Consider the following 19,169-nt stretch of genomic DNA (forward strand, 5'->3'; position numbering starts at 1 on the left):
CCGCCCGGCCTCCTCAGATGTTTACAGACACTGAACTGGATCAGTTTTCAACACCTGTGCTTTATGGTTCAAACCATTGACAGACATAAAGATGGACGCCGTGTCTCCACCAGGGTCGGGCAGTGAGAACTGCCTCTAAATGATATTCACTTCCAAAATAACAATTTCAAATGAATCATTAAGAATTCGATGGCGCTTCACGACTCCTTATTTTACTCATTTTTGCTGGCTAAAATTAAAATGAAATGAGCATGTGACCTGTTTAGAACCGTCCCCTCAAAGAACTGAAACTGAGAATCGATGAGTGGGACTGGAATCGCAATCGTTAAATAGAAAAGATACCCAAACTCAGTCTGCTCTGCTCTCACTGTACAAAAATAAAACCAAAATATCTCTGATTCGAGTACTGCAGTCTTGCGACATCATTTGAAGTCGGAGTCTGTGCAGTGGTGGAGCCGCGTTATAAAGGTCCCGCCCACACAGCCAGCCAAATCAATGGCGAGCAGAGATCAGCTGTCAATCATGATGTAGAACCCTCCATTTATAAAATGACAGAAACCATCTTTGGGAAACATTTATTTGATGTGTCCCTTGATTTGTTTAGGGTCCATGCCCCATCTGCTAACATGGAGGGGGCGGGGTTTATGACCTATACTGCTGCCAGCCACCAGGGGGCCATCCAGATGTTCTAGCCTCACTTCTAGAGAGCTGTGATGTCATCCATCTTTGTATACAGTCAGTGGTTCAAATGGATCAGGAACTGAAATCGAGGATCTCTGATCAATATTGTTTTAAAAATATATCTAAACTTAACACTTAATTTGACAAATACTGCGACAAATTTGGAGGAAAACAAATTACATCCAGCTGTTTTTTGTCTGGTCGGTGAGTCTGCTGTGACAGGAGTGATGTTTTGTTGTTCTGACCGTCCTCTCTGTGTCTCGGTGTCTCCAGAAGCCCAGCGTGGCCACGATGACCAACGAGAAGATCACTCGGCTGTACGAGATGGGCTCTGAGCCGGAGAGGAGGCTGTGGGTGGACCGCTACCTGTCCTTCATGGAGGAGAGGGGGACGCCCGTCCCAAACCTTCCCGCCGTGGGGAAGAAACCTCTGGACCTGTGCAGACTGTACCTGGCCGTCAGGGAGATCGGAGGACTCGCCATGGTGAGACGACACCCTCATCCTGGTTTTTGTCCATTATCTCCTCGTCTGAAGGTTTAACACTGAATCAGTTTGAACATTATATGAAAAAACCACACACACAACAATCCTGTCAGTTGAAAAATAGGTGCAAACATGTGGAGCGCACGGACGTACATCCAGGCGCTCCACATGTTTGCACCTGTTTGGACCTATTTTTCAACTAGGGATCAATCTGGCAATAATATTTCCACTAATCGATCAGTTGTTTGGTTCATAAAATAAAAACTCAGTGATGAATTTAGTGCATGAACCTGTTCTCCTCTTCCTCAGGTTAATAAGAACAAGAAGTGGAGGGAGTTGTCGTCCCAGTTGAACGTGGGGACGTCCAGCAGCTCGGCCAGCTCTCTGAAGAAGCAGTACATCCAGTACCTGTTCGCCTACGAGTGTAAGGTTGAGCGAGGGGAGGAGCCTCCGCCCGAGGCCCTGGGACCCACCGGAGACGCCAAAAAACCTCCGTCACTCCAGGCCAAGATCCAGCCGCCGTCCCCAGGTGAGGAATCACCTGTTTTCTCTTAAACCTTTAACAACCTGTAACCTGAGGCTGGTCATAACCTGAAGTTTTGTTTGACGTGATGGTGGCGTGAGGGCCACTGCAACCACATCTGTAAACAACAAGACGCATTCAGACGTGGTCCGGTTCATCGTTTGCTTCATTTCGTTTTGTTTCTCTCACCTTCAGTGGACGTCTCAGAACGACTCCACCGGAAAGTTACACAATTTTGTGAATTGTTGATTGAGGAGGAACTTTATTAACACCGTGAAACATCATCTACAACATATTCTTAATTATCTGGGCTTTCTTGTAAATTCAGCAAATAGTCAACATTAAATTATTTCCACTTTGTGTAAAAATAATTCTGCCCGTTGTTTTTAACCATCTGCTGGTTAGAAAACACTTTTTGAACGTGTTTATTTGAGTAAAACAGCTACAGTGAATTTTTTATCATTTGTGTTTTGTTGTAAATTTTGTATGAAATGCAAAACATTTGGTTTATTTTCCTGTTAAAAAACCCCATTGTGTTGCTATGAACAGCAGACAGGACAGAGGTTCGACACTTATTCAAAGATGAGAAGTAACTAAGTACCAGGTGTGAACGGGGCCTGAGGTCGCATTACAGATACTCAGATCTGGTTTAGGACCACGTACCGTATGAACGAGGCCCAAATCCGAATTAAACAGATCAGATTCCAGCTGATTTGAGCTGTTCACACTGTCATGAAACCAGATTTGAGCCACTTTGGTCTGCAGTGTGAACGTGGCGTCATCACTGTGAGACAGATGAAGCCAGAAATGTTCCAGGTTCTCTGTGTGAGATTACTGCTTCACACACACACACACACACACACACACACACACACACACACGCACACACAGTGGCATGATTATGTAACAGAAGCAGAGTGAGTTGTCAGGCGGGGGAGGAGAGTGTGAATGTAAACATCAGTGACCTCAATCTGACCTAATTCCCACGATGCCTCTCTCTCTCTCTCTCGCTCTCTCTCTCTCTCTCTCTCTCTCTCTCCCCCTACCTCCCTCCTCCCTTCCTCTCTCTCTCTCTCTCTCTCTCTCTCTCTCTCCCTACCTCCCTCCCTCTCTCTCTCTCTCTCTCTCCCTCCCTCCCTCCCTCTCTCTCTCTCTCTCTCTCCCTCCCTCCCTCCCTCTCTCTCTCTCTCTCCCCCTCCCTCCCTCCCTCCCTCTCTCTCTCTCTCTCTCTCTCTCTCTCTCTCTCTCTCTCTCTGATTTTGTATTGAAGAATTGATTAATTGAAAAAGTAATTGTTAGGTACTGCCCTAAAATTACCTCTAATGCCCCCCCCTTTTTTTTTTTGCTGATCTGAAAAATGATCCGATCTGTGACTCCAAACTGTGACGTGAGTTTTATGATCTGTTTTATGAATCATGTTCAGTCTGTAGTGATATTTAATATCTCGCTGTCTTTTTTTTTTACTCAGTATTTGATCAAATGTCACTAAAATATTTGACAAAACCTCTGAAACCAGCAGAATGATGTGAGTCTTTTCTGAATTTTATCTTTCTGTAAGCGTTTTTAAGTTTTATCAGACTAAAATGTCTGGTTTGTACATGTGATGTCACTGCCTCAGCCTATAGGAAGTGTGTAGAAACCTCGTCTCCTCAGTGGTCCGGTCTGTAGGTCGTCTTCTCAGGGGACCCAGAGGTCAAAGGGTCAAACTGATGCATATGTGTGTCCAGTGCTTCTTAACAACATGCGACCTGCTTGGTCTCGTTTTATTATTAGTTTAATTGTTCCCAGTTCTGTTTGTGTTCCACAGTGGTTCCACCTGTCCTGTTTCAATCATGTCTGAATATCTGCAGCGCTGTGATGTCACATGATGACACGTGACCCTTGTTCTCAGCAGGTTTTCTGTCTGGTCTGTATCTCTGCAGCCAACTCAGGCTCCCTGCAGGGCCCCAACACCCCTCAGTCCAGCAGCAGCTCCCTGACCGAGGCCCCCGACCTGAAGCCCCCGACCCCGGCCTCCACCCCGCACAGCCAGATGGGCCCCCAGCCGGGGAGCAGGTAGGATTCAGTCAGGTGTTTTTACCTGTACAGCAACATGTAACCTGGGTTTGTTACAAGTTTAAAACACTTTCTGCTGTGGTTCATCTCTCAGCAGAGGAGGGAAGTAACTAAGTACAAATACTTAGTTACTGTACTTCAGTAATGTTTTCAGGTATCTGTACTTTACTTGAGTATTTATTTTTCTGACATCTGAACACAAATATCTGAACTTTCTCCTCCTCACAGTTTCTAAACAGACTCGTTACTTTAGTTTTAATGACTTGATTGTTTTTATTTTGCATCATTGCAAACATCCAACATGAAGACTGATTTCAACCTGAATGGACGAAACAATAAGACAAAGACAAGACGATTCACTGGAGGATCCATCAGAGGACAAGACAAAAATGATGTAACAACAAAAATTACATAAAAGACATAACATGACAAGCGTTGTTAATGATGTAACAAGACAAAAGTGAGGTAAAAGATGTAACAAGATAAAAGAGAAGAAAAAGACATAAAAGATGTAACGTCCGAAAACACGACGACATAACAGACAAAAGATGTAAAAGATGTAAAAATGACATAAGACATAAAGACAAAAGATACTTAAAGGGATGATAAAGGTATAAAAGACGGAACGAGACAAAAACAACATAAAAGACGCAAAAAGTCTTTTTGTACACGAGTATGTTTAGTAAAGGATGTGTGTGTTTATGTGACGTCTGTCTCTCAGGAACGTGGCGGGAGGAGGAGGAGTGAGCATCCAGGACCCGTTCTCTGAAGGCAGCGATCCAGCCTTTCACAGCAAGCGAGGCCCGGGACCCGGCGGCGCCCCCTACCAGCAGGGAGGAGGACCAGCAGACCCCACGATGAGGATGCAGTACGACGCCAACAAAGACCCGTACGGAGGAGCGAGGAAAGGTGAGGAGAGAAACCCACTGCTGAAAACATGATGATGAGTTTTTTTATTAATGACTCCATGTCCACATCGATCGAACTAATATATCCTTTAACACTTTCACTCTTTACTCCAGCTGTGATTTTAAAACCGAACAGATGTTTTCTGACAGAAACTCTTACACATTAATGTTTCCTGAACAAGCAGTGTTCATGTTTCCATGGTGATTTGTAGGGATTTACCCAAACTGGACTATCTGTGATCTGAAGTTAGTAATTATTATTCAGAAAAATCCAGTCCATGATCACCTTTGACTGATTTAATGCACCAAGATTATTCCTTTAATCTGAAGGATATTTTCATACACTCACCTACTGTACGTTTCTATTTTTAGTTCACCCATTTCCTAAGAACTGAGACAAATCATGTCCTTCTAAAAATAAACTTTAAAAATGAAATATAATATATGAAATATACGTAATTTATTAAATGTTTGTTTGCCTTTTTTTTCCTAAACTATCTGTGTCTGAAAACTTTTGTCTCAGAGAAGAATTCAGACAAGACCTGCTGATAACAGAGGTGTCAAAATGTGCTGTTATAATAATCTTTGTTTTAAAATCTATATTTTTATGAACATGTTGGTCCTTTAAAGTTAAAGTTGTGTCCCAGATGATTTAATCAGGCATTAAAAGGGTCAGCTATACTTAAAGGACCCCTGTCTCACTTCCTGGTTTAAAAAATGTGTGAATACTCCTCAAACTCTGGTAAACTTTCTATTTTTAGACAAATTCAATGATATTTCTATCAGATGTGTCTCAGTCATAACATGTCGACTCTGTAGTCCTTCTAAATCAAAGATCAATAAGAATTATGGTTTAAAATGTGTCTGATTAACATTAAGAGACTCTGAGACGCTTTAAAAAATTAAATGGCTGCTCACTACGACGACGCCGTGAGATGAAAACCTGTAAGACGTTCATTTTGACACGTCTGTAGGACAAATTCCGTTTCAGTAACTGATGAAAACAACCTTGTTTTGTTTTCCTGAAGGAGAAATAAACTATAAAACAAAGATGTGTCAAAACAACAGCAGCCAATCACACACAGAGGTCAATGTCCTCCTGATGCACTGAGCTCGGAGGACAGTGACTTCCTGTCTCTGGACATTCATCAGAGATGTCTCCGTCGCTCTGTGGTCAGTTTAAAGTTTGATCTGGTGATGTTGTGGTTTCAAACCGGGACACTGAGGGACAGACTCCTGCTGCTCTCTCCTCTGCCCGTCTCATCAGGACCGGTCTCCACCGAGGACACAAAGTAAAACCAGTTAAACCAGTTTGAAACCAGCAGAGAGCAGGATCGGTGGTGTGTGTCATTACTCTGTGTTGCTCTGCTGCCCCCTGCTGGTTGTTCTCAGTGTTATTTCCTGTGTGAGCCTGTTAGCTCATGTTGCACACACATTACATCACCACAAACCCTCAGTCAGTCTCCAGATTTTCCTCCTCCGGGCGCTGAGCAGCAGTGTGTTCTGGGTAAAGACGAGCTGATAAAATAAATAATTGAATAAATGAATCATTTTAATGATTGGCCGTTTTTATTTTCACCAAAATAAACAGGATGTTTCTGTCTGTCCCTCCTCAGGGCCCGGAGAGGCCTTTGGCCCCGGTCAGATGCCCAGCGGTGCCATGCAGGACATGTACCCCCGCGGGCCACCATCTGGGCCCCTGGCAGGGATGGGCCCCCGACCACAGTACCCCTACGGCCCCGGCTACGAGCGCAGGTGAGAGACGGTCTGAGGGGCCGCTGTGGTTCATTATACATCTGTATACATGAACATTTAGATACATCTGTTAATGATTATCATCATTATGGATACGATGAAAGATGTCTTCTTCTTCTTCTTCTTCTTCTTCTTTCACTTCCTCCTCTTCGTCTTCTGACTTCTTCATCCTCATCCTTTTCTTCGTTTTCTGCCTCTCATTTTTCTTCTTCTTTATCATCACCATCTTCTTTTTCTTCTTAATCTTCCTCTTCTGCTTGCTCCTCCTCCTCTTCTTCTTCTTCTTCTCCCTCAGGCTCTGTGTTTTATTCAGTTTGTAGAAGTTTGAACAGAACAGGAGTTGATGAACATGATCTCCATTTGGTGGATCCTGTGTGTAGGACTCACAACAAAACCAATAAAACTGTCCAATAAAGATGATTTTCTGATTAGTATCTGAACAGAGTCACAACTGTACTGGAAAATCAATCATTTAGAAAATTTAATTCCATTTACTTTTTCTTTTTGGCTTTTTTGATCATAAAAACATTGATCATGTTTGTGTTACAGGACTGGTTCTATTCTGATGTTTCTCTCGTTGGTGTTCCTCAGTGTGTCTGCTGTCTGTTTCCGTTCTGCAGGCCGGATCATGTGATGGGGCCTGAAGGAGGCATGGCGCCCCCTGGAGGTCAGAACAGCCTGGGTCCTTCAGGAAACGAGGCGGGCATGTACCCCAGCAGATACCCCCACCAGAGGTCAGACAACAGAACACACACGAGTTTAAAGGTGTTGTTAGGTGTTCATCTGATGTTTGTGTGTGAATAAACTCTGTTCCGTCTCTTCAGACATGGACACGATGGTTACAGTCAGCAGTATCCTCACAGCATGGCCTACACTTCCCATCAGTCCCTGTACCCTCAGCAGCAGGTGAGCGCTCTGAATCCTGTAAAAATACTAAACCAAATATTTTTTCTTTGTAAATGTTTTTCAAACCACTGACAGTAAATATTTTTTTAAACTTTTCTGTAAATAACCCCCCCCCCGCCCACACACACACACACACACTCACACACACACACACTCACACACACATCCTGTCCAATCATGGTCTCAGTTTGGCTTGTTGCTAGGTAACAGAGCGTGTCTTTGTGGTGTGTGCAGGGTTACAAGCGTCCAATGGAGTCTCTGTATCCTCCGGCGAAGCGTCATGAAGGCGAAGCGTTTGGCCTGCAGCAGTTTGGCTCCCAGCAGCCCGACATGTTCGGCCCCTACGGCGGCGGTGGGGGCGGAGGGGGAGGTGGGGGCTACATGGGCCCTGAGCGGCGGCCAGTTCAGGGCCAGTACCCATATCCGTACCCGCGGGACCGGCAGGGACCGCCGCAGCATGGCATGATGGGCTCCGGGCCGGCGGCAGTGTCCGGGGGCCCCGGGGAGGGGCCGCAAGCCAACATGTGGCACCCCAGGACAGACGTGGGCTACACGTACAGTCGGCAGGGCCAGGGGCCCCCCTACCCCGGCCTGGGCCGGGTAGATGAGCAGGAGGCCCCCAGGGGCCCCCAGGACAGCCAGTGGCCCCCCAGTCATCCAGGCCAACGCCAGCCCCCATACCCCCCCCACTCTTCTTCCTCCTCCTCCTCCTCTTCCTCCCCCTCCATCCCCCCCCTTCCCTCCAGACAGCCCCCCACCTCCTTCCAGGCCACGCCCCCCGTCCCAAACCATGTGACCCGCTCCCATAGCCCCTCCTCGTTCCCCCGTCCCCTGGGCGGCTCTTTGTCCCCCAACAGCGCCCCCTTCCTGCCCTCCTTAAAGAAGCCGGGGCCCCCCGGTGTCCCACCCGGCCCCCCGCCCGCCCAGAGCCTCCACCTTCTCCACAGAGAAGTCAGCTTCCCCCTGGGCTCTGTGGAGGCCACGCCCCCCAAACTGAAACCACGACGGCGCCTCACAGCCAAGGACACAGGTAAAAAGACGACACACACACACACACACACACTGTAGATCTGTCCCTCAGATATTCTGTAATCAAACTCATCCAATCAGGAACCCCGGAGGCGTGGCGTGTGATGATGTCACTGAAGTCGGGCCTATTAGCAGAGAGCACCTGGGCTCTGGACACCATCAACATCCTGCTGTATGATGACAGCACAGTGGGCTCCTTCAGCCTCACACAGGTCAGACACACACACACACACACACACACACACACACACACACACACACTGGATTCATACCTTCTGTACGACTTTGTTGTAAATGTTCTAATACATTTTTGATTTGTCTTACAGAACCTCATAGTTTTGTCTGAGATCAGTTTATTTTCTTGTGAATTTGGGACGTTAATCTCATAAATTTGTTTTTAATATCAGAAAATACTGCAGTTTTTTTTTCTCTCAAATTTACAGCTTTATAATTTCAGAGAATATCTTTGGGGTCTTTTCTCAGCAATCTGAGTTTTTCTCTCACAATTTGTTTCAGAGAATATAGTCTATACTAGTCTTTTTCTCATAATTTGTTCATTTTAATCTCAAAGAATACCCTCCTTTTTCATTTCTCATAAAGTTGTGTCCTTAATCATGAAGTATATCCTTTTTTTCATAATTTGTGACCTTAATATTCTCATTTTTCCTTTATGTTCTTTTGTGTTTCTTTCTTTTTTGCCACAGTAACATTTTTTTCACTGTCATAGTTCAGTTTATTACAATAGTAAATTAAAAAATGAATCATAAAATACAGGTGCAAAGACAGAAAAGTGTGAGGACCTTATAAAACTGGAGCATTTAAAATTAAAAGCCTGCTTCTAATGTAAACCTGTTTCAAAATAAAAGCCTTGAGTTAAATAAAATCACTTTTAGAGATTTTATGGAGATCTGTATGTTGATTCTGTCCTCCTCCTCCTGTCTTCCTCCTCCTCCTGTCTTCCTCCTGTCTTCCTCGTGTCCTCCTCCTCCTGTCTTCCTCCTGTCTTCCTCGTGTCCTCCTCCTCCTGTCTTCCTCCTGTCTTCCTCGTGTCCTCCTCCTCCTGTCTTCCTCCTGTCTTCCTCGCGTCCTCCTCCTCCTGTCTTCCTCGTGTCCTCCTCCTCCTGTCTTCCTCCTGTCTTCCTCCTGTCTTCCTCCTGTCTTCCTCGTGTCCTCCTCCTCCTGTCTTCCTCCTGTCCTCCTCCTCCTGTCTTCCTCGTGTCCTCCTCCTCCTCCTGTCTTCCTCCTGTCTTCCTCCTGTCTTCCTCCTGTCCTCCTCCTGTCTTCCTCCTGTCTTCCTCCTGTCCTCCTCCTCCTGTCTTCCTCCTGTCTTCCTCGTGTCCTCCTCCTCCTGTCTTCCTCGTGTCCTCCTCCTCCCTGGTCTCCTGTCCTCCTGCAGCTGCCGGGTTTCCTGGAGCTCATCGTGGAGTATTACCGCCGCTGCCTCATCCAGATCTTCGGTATCCTGGAGGAGTATGAGGTGGGGACGGAGGGTCAGAGGACCCTGCTGGGGCCCCTGCCTGACCCCCCCAAGGAGGAGGAGGAGGTGCAGAAGGAGCTGCCAGCTGCCGCTGCCGTCTCTGAGTCTAACAGCCAATCAGCTGAAGAGCAGAGGACACCGAGGAGGTCAGAGGAGGAGGCAGAGACGACACCGCCGATTCTCACGGCTGTAAATGCCACCGATGCCAAGGAGGAGGTGAAAGACGGGGAGGCTGACGTCAAACAGGAGGCGGAGCTGCTTGAGGAGCAGCAGGAGCAGGCAGAGCCCCGCCCACCACAGACCAGCAAGTACGACAAGCTGCCAATCAGGGTGGAGGAGACGGGGGAGGAGTGGGAGGAGGTGGAGGAGCGCTGGGCCGAACTCAGCCGACCCAACGGATTCATCAGCGGCCTTCTGCACTGGAAGGCCGGAGGAGGAGACTCCACGGCCCACATCCAAACAGGAGACACCACTCCTCTGAACCGCCCCGCCCAGAGGGAGGAGCGAGGGGGAGGGGGTGAGGGGAGGAGTCAGGATGGAATGGGAGAAGCTGCTGACAGGCAGGAAGAGGCGGAGAGGAGGAGCCTGCCACCCGGAGAGGAGACGCCACTGGAGACACAAGAAGGTAAATAGGAGGACGAGGAGGGCTGGCATAAGGAGTTCACTGAAATGCATTATGGGTAACGTAGACTCGAGGGTGTGTGTGTGTTCATATATACGAACGTTCGCTTCACCTGTTTTCACGTTTGAACCTAATGACAAGATTATAACAGGATTAATTTTTCACCATTTTTAAAATTTTTAAATAGTTTGAAGTTGTGAATTCTTGTTGACCCAGAGACAGTTTACACATTAAATCAATGAAAACAAACCAAAACATTTCATAAAGTACTTATATTCCATAAATATAAATCCTTAAAGAATAAGTATTCACCAAAACAAGGTTGCACTCCAGGACCCCTCAGACCTGTTGAGCTCAGCTCTGAACTGTCTGGGTTTTTATTTAAACTACTGTTGCCACTGTGTTAATTAACGTGTTAATAAAGTTATTAGAATCAGAACACTAAATACAAACAGTGAGGGATGACATGCTGATTATTTCTGCTTCAATCAGATTTATTCTGGAGTTAAACTGTCGGCGTCATACTGGTGTTCTACCAGCAGGTGGCTCTCTTTCTGTTTAATTCATCCTGAACAGCCTGATGAAGTTTATTATCATCAGGAACTCTGTTAGAACACATGAACTGTCCCTTTAATGATCAGCTGCTCACTGCAGGTCTGTCCTTAAATAAACTTTATTAACCAGGAAGTCACTTTCTTGTTTACATATGAGACCTGAATATAAAATGAAATGAAATTTAATTAAAAAGAAATGGAATAAAGTGAAACAAAATGAAATAAACTGAATCTTGGTAATGACATGAAACTTTAAGAGTAAAATAACAATGAAATAGCACAGATTTAAATAACTTTATTGACATTAACGCTCTGTTTCTGGTCTGCAGGCGGCCTGTCAGAGGTCAGAGGTCGGAGTCCCATCAGCCCCCTGGAGGACGAGCCTCGCTGCTGGGACGAGGCTCCTCTGTCCACCGCCGAGTCGTGGCAGGACTCTCTGGCCAAACGTTGCGTCTGCATCTCTAACATCGTGCGCGGCCTCTCCTTCGTCCCCGGCAATGACGCCGACATGTCGCGACACCCAGGCCTGGTGCTGATCCTGGGCCGGCTGGTGCTGCTGCACCACCACCACCCGCGCCGGAAACGGACGCCGCCCAGCTACCAGCGCGAGGAGGAGCAGGGGCTGGCGTGCAGCAGGGACGAGTGGTGGTGGGACTGCCTGGCGGCGCTGCGGGAGAACACGCTGGTGACGCTTGCCAACATGGCGGGCCAGCTGGACCTGTCGCGGTACCCAGAGAGCATCTGCCTGCCCGTCCTGGACGGGCTGCTGCACTGGATGGTGTGTCCGTCCGCCGAGGCGCAGGACCCGTTCTCCGCGGCGGGCGGCTTCTCCTCGCTCACGCCGCAGAGACTCGTGCTAGAATGTCTGTGCAAGCTGAGCATCCAGGACTGCAACGTGGACCTGCTGCTCGCCACGCCGCCCTTCAGCCGCCAGCAGAAGCTCTACGCCACACTGGTTCGCCTTGTGGGCGAGAGGAAGAGCCAGGTGTGTCGGGAGATGGCGGTGGCCGTGCTGTCCAACCTGGCGCAGGGTGACCCCACGGCGGCGCGCATCATCGCACTGCAGAAGGGCAGTGTGGCAACTCTGATTGGCTTCCTGGAGGACAGCGTGGCAATGGCTCAGTATCAGCAGAGCTCACATGGCTTGCTGCACGCCGCCACCGCGCCATCGGAGCCGCCCAGCATCAACATGATGTGCCGCGCCGCCAAGGCACTGCTGGCCATGGCGAGGGTGGAGGAGAACCGGACGGAGTTCGTTCTGTACGAGAGCCGGCTCCTGGACATCTCGCTGTCGGCCGCCCTCAACACCTCAGTGGCGGCCATCATGTGCGAAGTACTTTTTAAGATCGGCCGCTCGTGACACGAACACCGCCACGGAGCACGCTCAGTGGCGCCAGAAGCAGCTCCGGCCATGTGACGAAGTGGCTCCTATTCTATTTTTATTTAAAGAACAGAACAGAAATGTTTTTACATAAATGAATCTATATAGAATCTATAAAAGCTCCGCGGCTCCATCAAAGTGTTTATTTGGGATTTTTAAGTAATTTTAATACAAAATATTTAATACTTGTATTTTTAATTTTTTATTCAGTTTGTTGTTTTGTTTCGTTTGAACCAAAGTGTGACGGTGGAGAACGCTCGGCTCTGCCTCTCTTTGACGTTTTTAAACCGACTTGGTGGTTTGGTTCTGTTTGGGGGGCGGGGTTAGTTAGATTTTGGAGGCGGGGTCAGATTAATTTAAATAGTGACTCATGTTGTAGATAAACTCTCTGATGTTCAGTCATGTTCTTTGTTTCGGTGCAATAGGTTTGTTTTTTTTTTTACTTTAAATGTGAATCATTGGACCATCTGCAGTTTGACCATCAGTATTCAGCCGAACCACAACAGTATCAAAAATCACTTCCTGTTTTTTAAGAACTTTGTACGTGTCCTCCACCAATCAGATCCAAGCTTCCCTCCACCGTCATCATCCTCCTGTAAATAGACGACGTTCACGTGACGGTTTCTCTCCCGCAGCTGAAAACGTGTTTCTGTGTTTTAAGTTTCAGGAGGTGTCGGCGGGTGGGGGGGGGGGGGGGGGGGTGTCTGAACTGGGAGGGTGCGTTTGATTTGACAGACTGTGTGTACAGAAGGTCGGGAGGGGCGGGGGGCGGGGACTGTACTCATCATGTTGCTAACTGACACAACTTCAGAAACAGTTATAACAATGTAAAGAGAGAAAAAAAAGAAAATCTCTACATCCAGAACGTCTCCTGTTTGATTTGACAGACGTTGTTTCTTCAGTATGAGATCTTTATGTTCCACAACAAGAATAAACGTACATGAACTCTGGTTGAGCACTGTGAACGCAGCGCACGGCTCGTTTTCTCACCACAGGTTTGTGACTAAACCCGGTGGTCACGATGTTACTTAAAGAGCAGGACAAAGTTTTAATTCAATAATCACAATAAAGTCATAAAGTTTTGAAAACAAAGTCATAATAATTTGAGGATGAACTTGAGAAGTGCTAGAACTCCGAACTTTGTCTTCCAGACTCTATTATCTCTCATGATAAACACCAGACTGACAGATTGTTTATTCTGTTAGTTTATCTTTTTAAAAATGAAATAATACAAAAGTGTAAATTTAGTATTTACATATTTATCAATATGCAGCTATCACATGTACTAAACCATGATTCATTTTCAGAGCAGTATTTTTCTGTAGGGTTAGCATTTGTCCTTAGTAGCAGAATGTTAGTATTTTCACATGCTAAAGGCTAATATTAGCATTCTTCCATAGTATCAGTTGATGCATTAATGTTAGCCTTCAGCATGCTAAGTGCTAATAGTGGCATTTTACATATTGTCACATTGGATATGTTATATGGCTAACATTAACAGTTACAGTAACCGTTTTGATTTTGTCAAACAGTTCAACACAGTCACATGCTAACGTTAGCTAAGAGTGTTATAGTTAGCATAACATTCATGTTTAAAGGTTGTAGTTGTTAGCGTGTGAACAAGCAAAGTTTATTGAGTAAAAATCAAGTTTTGTTTTTTTAAGTCTGCCAGCAGAAACTTTATAATCACAGGAGATTTTCTGTCGCAGGAAAATGTAAACACTCCTAAAACTGTTTGTTTATTCATCTTACTCTGAAAAGAAACTCCAGCTGTGAAATACACAGTAAAGAGTCAAATACTTCCCTCTGAACTGTAGTCAAGTTAAACTGTAAAGCAGCATAAAGTGGAAATACAAGTACGTCAAAACTGTCCTGAAGTAGCACCAACAGTTAGCTGTGTGCTGAGACTCTGATGTTACCATGATAATGTTACAACAGTTTTGTGATCATGCTGACATTTAAATCGTTACATATTTTAAACTAACCGTTGAATGCTATCATGTTAAATACATGTTAGCATGCTAACATGTCCTATATATTTCCTCCTGCAGGTTATTCTTCAGTCGGCTGCAGCTGCTGTGAAACAAAAGAATAACTGACCCTTTTCATTTCTGCCCTTTATTTTAGTTCTGACTCCGCCCACTACCTACCCAGACACTGTGACCTCTGACCTTTATGAGCCAAGCATGTTACAACCATCATGTGACAGTTTTCCCGTTTTCAGAACAAGAAATTCTGAAAAAAACACAACTTCATATTCACAGAAACAAACACGTCTTTACAAATATACACAACATGTGAACCAGGACGGCTGCTGGGAAACAGACTGGGCACAGTCAGTTTTTTTCAGTCTCTGTGTCGTCTCGTCTGATTGGTCGTCCAGCAGCTGCGGGTCACTTGGACTTGAAGACAGAGTCCCAGTCCAGCGGTTCAGATCCAGCTGCAGACTCAGGGTTCTTTGGGATGGACGGGAAGAAGGACTGAAGCTTCAGTCTGAACTCTGACAGCTGGAAGGGAAGAAGAAGAAGTTCAGAGACAAACTGGTAACGCTGAGACAGACTCGTGTTTCTGATCTGTTTTAACACAGCAGAGTAATAACATGTCTGACGTAATAACTTTATAATAATTTGATGTAGTGTTTGGACTCAGATACACAAACAAACTGCAGGTTTTAGCTGTAAAAAGACAAACTAAAAAATTTAAAATCCTCCAAAAATTCAACAAATAATCTGAATGATTTGAACTGATCCTTTAATACGTGACGCTGTCCGACGGTTCAGGGTCACTGAACTAATTAAAACATTTTAACAAGTTTATTCTTTTTGAAATAATTCTAGAAATTTTACAACTTCATTTTCCTCAAAATATTTTTTCTTTATTCTCAACACTTCCTGTCAGTTCAGATGAGACTGAGTTAATGTTTTTGGGACCATGAATCTGTCGACTGACCTCAGAGATCAAACTGTAGACGAGTCGTTAATATTCATATGTGAAGTTAATTATTTGTACGTTAACGTGTGACTGTGAGTCGTAGTGATGAAGATTCGTACGCTGTGAACTCCGAGGATTTTCCACACGGTGAAACTGAGCAGACCGACTCCACAGCAGGCGTACAGAGAGCCCCAACCCAGAGCCCTGAGGGCCAGAGAGGCCCCGCTCTCAGGGGCCGCCGCCGTCGCTACGATGCCCTGCAGAGACAGAACCAGAGTCAGACAAACACCACACTGATCACAAACTCTATATGCAGAAATAAAATGAAATTAAAATTCAAAATGACATTTTATATGTAATAAACAGGATTTAAAGCTCACAAGAGACAGACCAAACTCCAGTGACAAAATTAGTAATTTAAACTCACAGAACACAGCAGTTGTTGGTCTGCTGCTGCCTCCATCTGTTAGGTTGTTTGTATTGTTGTGAGACTTCAGTGTTAATTCTGATTCGCCAGAGTCGCACAATAACACAAACTAACTAAGAAATCGAGGCAGCAGCAGACCAACAACTCCTGTGTTCTGTGAGGTAAAATTAATGATTTTATCAATGGAGTTTGGTTGGTTTGTGGTCATATGTAACGGTGGTTTCCTGTCATAAAAGTCTATCTGACAAAAAGGTTAAGAGGTCAGAAATATAGTGTACACTTAAACTGATGCAGATTAAGTCCCTCATACAACCACATTTGAAAATAATATGAAGTTTGTTGTTCTTGTTCAAACTCGGCAAAGAGCAGCAGTTTGGCATGAAACAAACATTCTCGTCACCACATGAAGTTTAATCTAATTTTTCTGTCTTTTGTTTCGCTCCTCTCTGTCCCGCGCAGCCGAGACCTCGATGGAGACGACAAAGACGAGTCTGTGACAGAAAAAGAGTCGAGGAACAAGCGGTCGATTGTTCGTCCACGCCAAGTTTATCTCACACACAAGTGTCCATGTGCGTCATGTTTAATCAGATCCTGTGAGCGGCCAATCAGCACGCAGTTCCAGTTAACAGGAGCAGTTTAGAGGCCGTGTCATCGAAAACTGAGATTTCACGCTGAGTTTGTTCCGTGGACTATTTTCAGGTCGACCTCTGGAGGAATGTGTCGGGATGTTTTCGTCACGTAATCCAGTCAGGAGGGAAAAAATTAAAGTGACAGCAGAGGAAACTGATCAGATTATAAATGAGAGAAAAACAACACAAACTGAATCACAGTCAGAAAGACGGCAGAAACCGCTTTAAACTCTCCGTCACGACATTTCAACAACCTGCTGTTAGCATCGTTAGCTTCTCACACGCACAAGAAAAAAACTGAGCTACCTGCTAAATCAACCGTCAGCAGACGACGGAAGTAACTAAGTACAAATACTGTTACTGTACTTAGATTTTTCAGGTATCTGTACTTTACTTGAACATTTATTTTTCTGACATCTGAACACAAATATCTGAACTTTCTCACATTTTCTAAACAGACTCCTTACTTTAGTTTAAATGACTTTGAGGTGAATTATTGATTATTGTCATTTTGCATCTTTGTGCGCCGCCTTCAAACATCAAGACTGATTTTAAACTAAAGGGACGAAACAATAAGACATAGAAAAAACGATTGACTGGAGGATCCATCAGAGGACATCACACAGGACAGACGGGACGAGACAGAAAAGATGAAAACAACATAAAAGACATAACGAGACAACAAGACAAAAAAGAAAAAGACGTAACAAGACAGAAAAAAACAAGATGTTCGGGGCCAACTCAGGCTCGGTTAGAGGATAAAAGTAAAAAAGATAAATAACATGTTGGATATCATCACTAAGCATCTTTTCTGAAGAGATGAAGATTCTGAGATCTCATCACCAAACAAACAGGATGTGAGCTGGAACGAGCTGATCTCTGCTCTGTACTTCATTAAATCAGAGACACTGTAAAAACAACACTGGTTAAATTAGAGTAAGACATCACAACAGTTCACAGTTCTTTGTTAGAAAATCAAAAGGCGCTGGAAAACAACCTATTAAACATAAGTTCTTCTTGGTGCCTGTAGGACAAACTCAGGGCTTAAAATAATGTGAAGATTATAAAGGAGGTTAAAACAGACGTGACAACATTCACAGGCTGGAGACCAGAACCTTATTAAACCAGTCAGGACTTTTCTTCTTGGCGAGCGCCACCGTGGAGCCAAATCCTGCGATCATCCCTGCAGACGCCACCGTGGTCAGAAACGCTGCACCTGCACACAGGAAGTCAGGTGAGACGTTCAGAGGCAGGTTCACCAAGAGGAAAACTGTTTGCTCTGGAAGCTTCAGAAATCCAAAATGTTCAACTTTAAAAACACTTTATATAAATGTGTTTTTAAAGGTTAAAAAAAAACACTCAGACAAACTGTATTAATAAATGACTCGATAAGTAAATTAATATGCCATTAAATGCACCAAAAATAATATTAAAAATAAATGTAGGCATGACTGAATTTATAAAAATGTGACAAATTGCTATTTGTTTTAATTCTTTTCACTGATTATGTGATTGACTATACGTGATACAAAGGGAAAATAATACAGAAATAAATTAAAACAGTATATATTCAGAAATTGATAAATACCTACATGATTTAAATGCTATTTTTGGTTAAATCAATGGCATATCAATTAATTTATTGAATTATTTATATATATGTCCGTTTTATCTTTTGGCAATTTTGGAAAAAAAAATATGGTAGCAACGTTTACATGAACAAAATTAACATATAAATCCAGACGAATTGAACATAAGACCTGAGTGTTTTAGAAACAACGTTTAATAATAATTTATGTCTTGTGAGGAATACGTGATAATCACGGAAACATTAAATCGTACAAGTCCTGAAAGAAGTCTGGTGTCGCGCTCTTATTGCACGACTGGAAAAACAAAGTCCCCGTGCCGGAGGAAACTACAAACTCAGCAGCGGCCATGAATCATATTAACGGGGTGTTCGAGTTTCTGAATAAATAGGGTTAGATTTAAAAAAAAAAAAGCCTGATTTTGGAGTTTTGTTTAGTATGAGAAAAACACAGCAGCACGCAGGTCGACATTGCTGTGACCTCAGATAGAAAATCACAACAAACGACAAACTACTGTACAAACTCCACTAACAGTTACAGTTATCATGAACTACGAGCTAAAAGGCTAACTGCTAACTCGCCTTTTAACATCTGCAGCTTGGCCTCTTCATCAGTTTGTGCTCCTTCTCCAACATCCACAGCTGAAGCTTCTGTCGCTGCTGTCATGTTGCTTCGGTCCGTCCGACTAAAGTGACCGGAGAGAAACATACTAGCTAGGAACGGTAGAACGTCCTGTTTTCTGTTGTCGTTTTTTTCTTTTTTTAAATCAAACATGGGTTTATACAGGCAGAAAATTATGATATACAAAACTTATAATAAAGACCAGTTTTTTAGTTTTATTTTACATTTTTAAGTCGAATATCTTTTTTTTTTTTTTTTCAGGCGGAAAGAGTCACAGAAACGGATTCCCGGAGCAAAGATCGTCTATTATTCTAACGCTCAAGAGGAAGACATGAAGAGGTTTCACTCTATTTCCTAAAACTATTGTGATTAGATTGGGTCAGATTATTCATCGTCTTGATCAGTTAAATAACGACTAACTATAGCAGCAAATGAATGTCAAGTAGAAGTACGAAGCAGTATAAAATGTAAATATTAAAAACTAAGTACAGGTATCTCAAAAAGTATGGAGTCATATTAGTGCCATAACGAATAACTCTGTAAAAGAATGAAAAAATATATGTGGTGATTCAAGAACAAATAAAATATAATAGAACAATTA

At 44.2% G+C, this 19,169-nt stretch overlaps 2 protein-coding genes across 2 annotated transcripts in view; one reads left to right on the forward strand and one right to left on the reverse strand.

Annotated features, from left to right (window-relative positions):
- Positions 1 to 12,892, forward strand: part of arid1b (AT-rich interactive domain 1B) — a 46,127-nt gene extending 33,235 nt beyond the window's left edge. The window contains exons 13-23 of the mRNA XM_084736806.1: positions 955 to 1,164; positions 1,474 to 1,693; positions 3,610 to 3,742; positions 4,464 to 4,651; positions 6,267 to 6,405; positions 7,026 to 7,139; positions 7,230 to 7,311; positions 7,546 to 8,341; positions 8,422 to 8,552; positions 9,737 to 10,442; positions 11,323 to 12,892. Of these exons, the coding sequence (XP_084592932.1) occupies positions 955 to 1,164; positions 1,474 to 1,693; positions 3,610 to 3,742; positions 4,464 to 4,651; positions 6,267 to 6,405; positions 7,026 to 7,139; positions 7,230 to 7,311; positions 7,546 to 8,341; positions 8,422 to 8,552; positions 9,737 to 10,442; positions 11,323 to 12,353 (3,750 nt within the window). The 3' untranslated portion in view covers positions 12,354 to 12,892. The remainder of the gene's footprint in view (positions 1 to 954; positions 1,165 to 1,473; positions 1,694 to 3,609; positions 3,743 to 4,463; positions 4,652 to 6,266; positions 6,406 to 7,025; positions 7,140 to 7,229; positions 7,312 to 7,545; positions 8,342 to 8,421; positions 8,553 to 9,736; positions 10,443 to 11,322) is intronic.
- A 1,584-nt stretch (positions 12,893 to 14,476) lies between these two features.
- tmem242 (transmembrane protein 242) lies at positions 14,477 to 18,645 on the reverse strand. Its single transcript, XM_084736805.1, has 4 exons — positions 18,529 to 18,645; positions 17,477 to 17,577; positions 15,425 to 15,562; positions 14,477 to 14,881 (listed from the first exon to the last, which is right to left on the reverse strand). Exons 1-4 carry the CDS (start codon positions 18,611 to 18,613, stop codon positions 14,768 to 14,770), a joined length of 438 nt encoding a protein of 145 aa, XP_084592931.1. The 5' UTR covers positions 18,614 to 18,645; the 3' UTR covers positions 14,477 to 14,767.
- Positions 18,646 to 19,169: the final 524 nt, after the last annotated feature.

Source organism: Lutjanus erythropterus, chromosome 15, assembly GCF_056507025.1.
Source record: "Lutjanus erythropterus isolate fLutEry1 chromosome 15, fLutEry1.hap2, whole genome shotgun sequence".
In the NCBI taxonomy this organism is placed as follows: Eukaryota; Metazoa; Chordata; class Actinopteri; order Lutjaniformes; family Lutjanidae; genus Lutjanus; species Lutjanus erythropterus.

Bases quoted from the DNA above. Each gene is read 5' to 3' on its own strand.
- tmem242 (XM_084736805.1), bottom strand. From the start codon at position 18,613: ATGACAGCAGCGACAGAAGCTTCAGCTGTGGATGTTGGAGAAGGAGCA. The intron at 17,578-18,528 runs GCGAGTTAGCAG...TCCTGTGTGCAG, and splicing joins CAAGCTGCAGATGTTAAAAG to GTGCAGCGTTTCTGACCACG. The intron at 14,882-15,424 runs GTACGAATCTTC...CTTCCCTTCCAG, and splicing joins AAATCCTCGGAGTTCACAGC to CTGTCAGAGTTCAGACTGAA.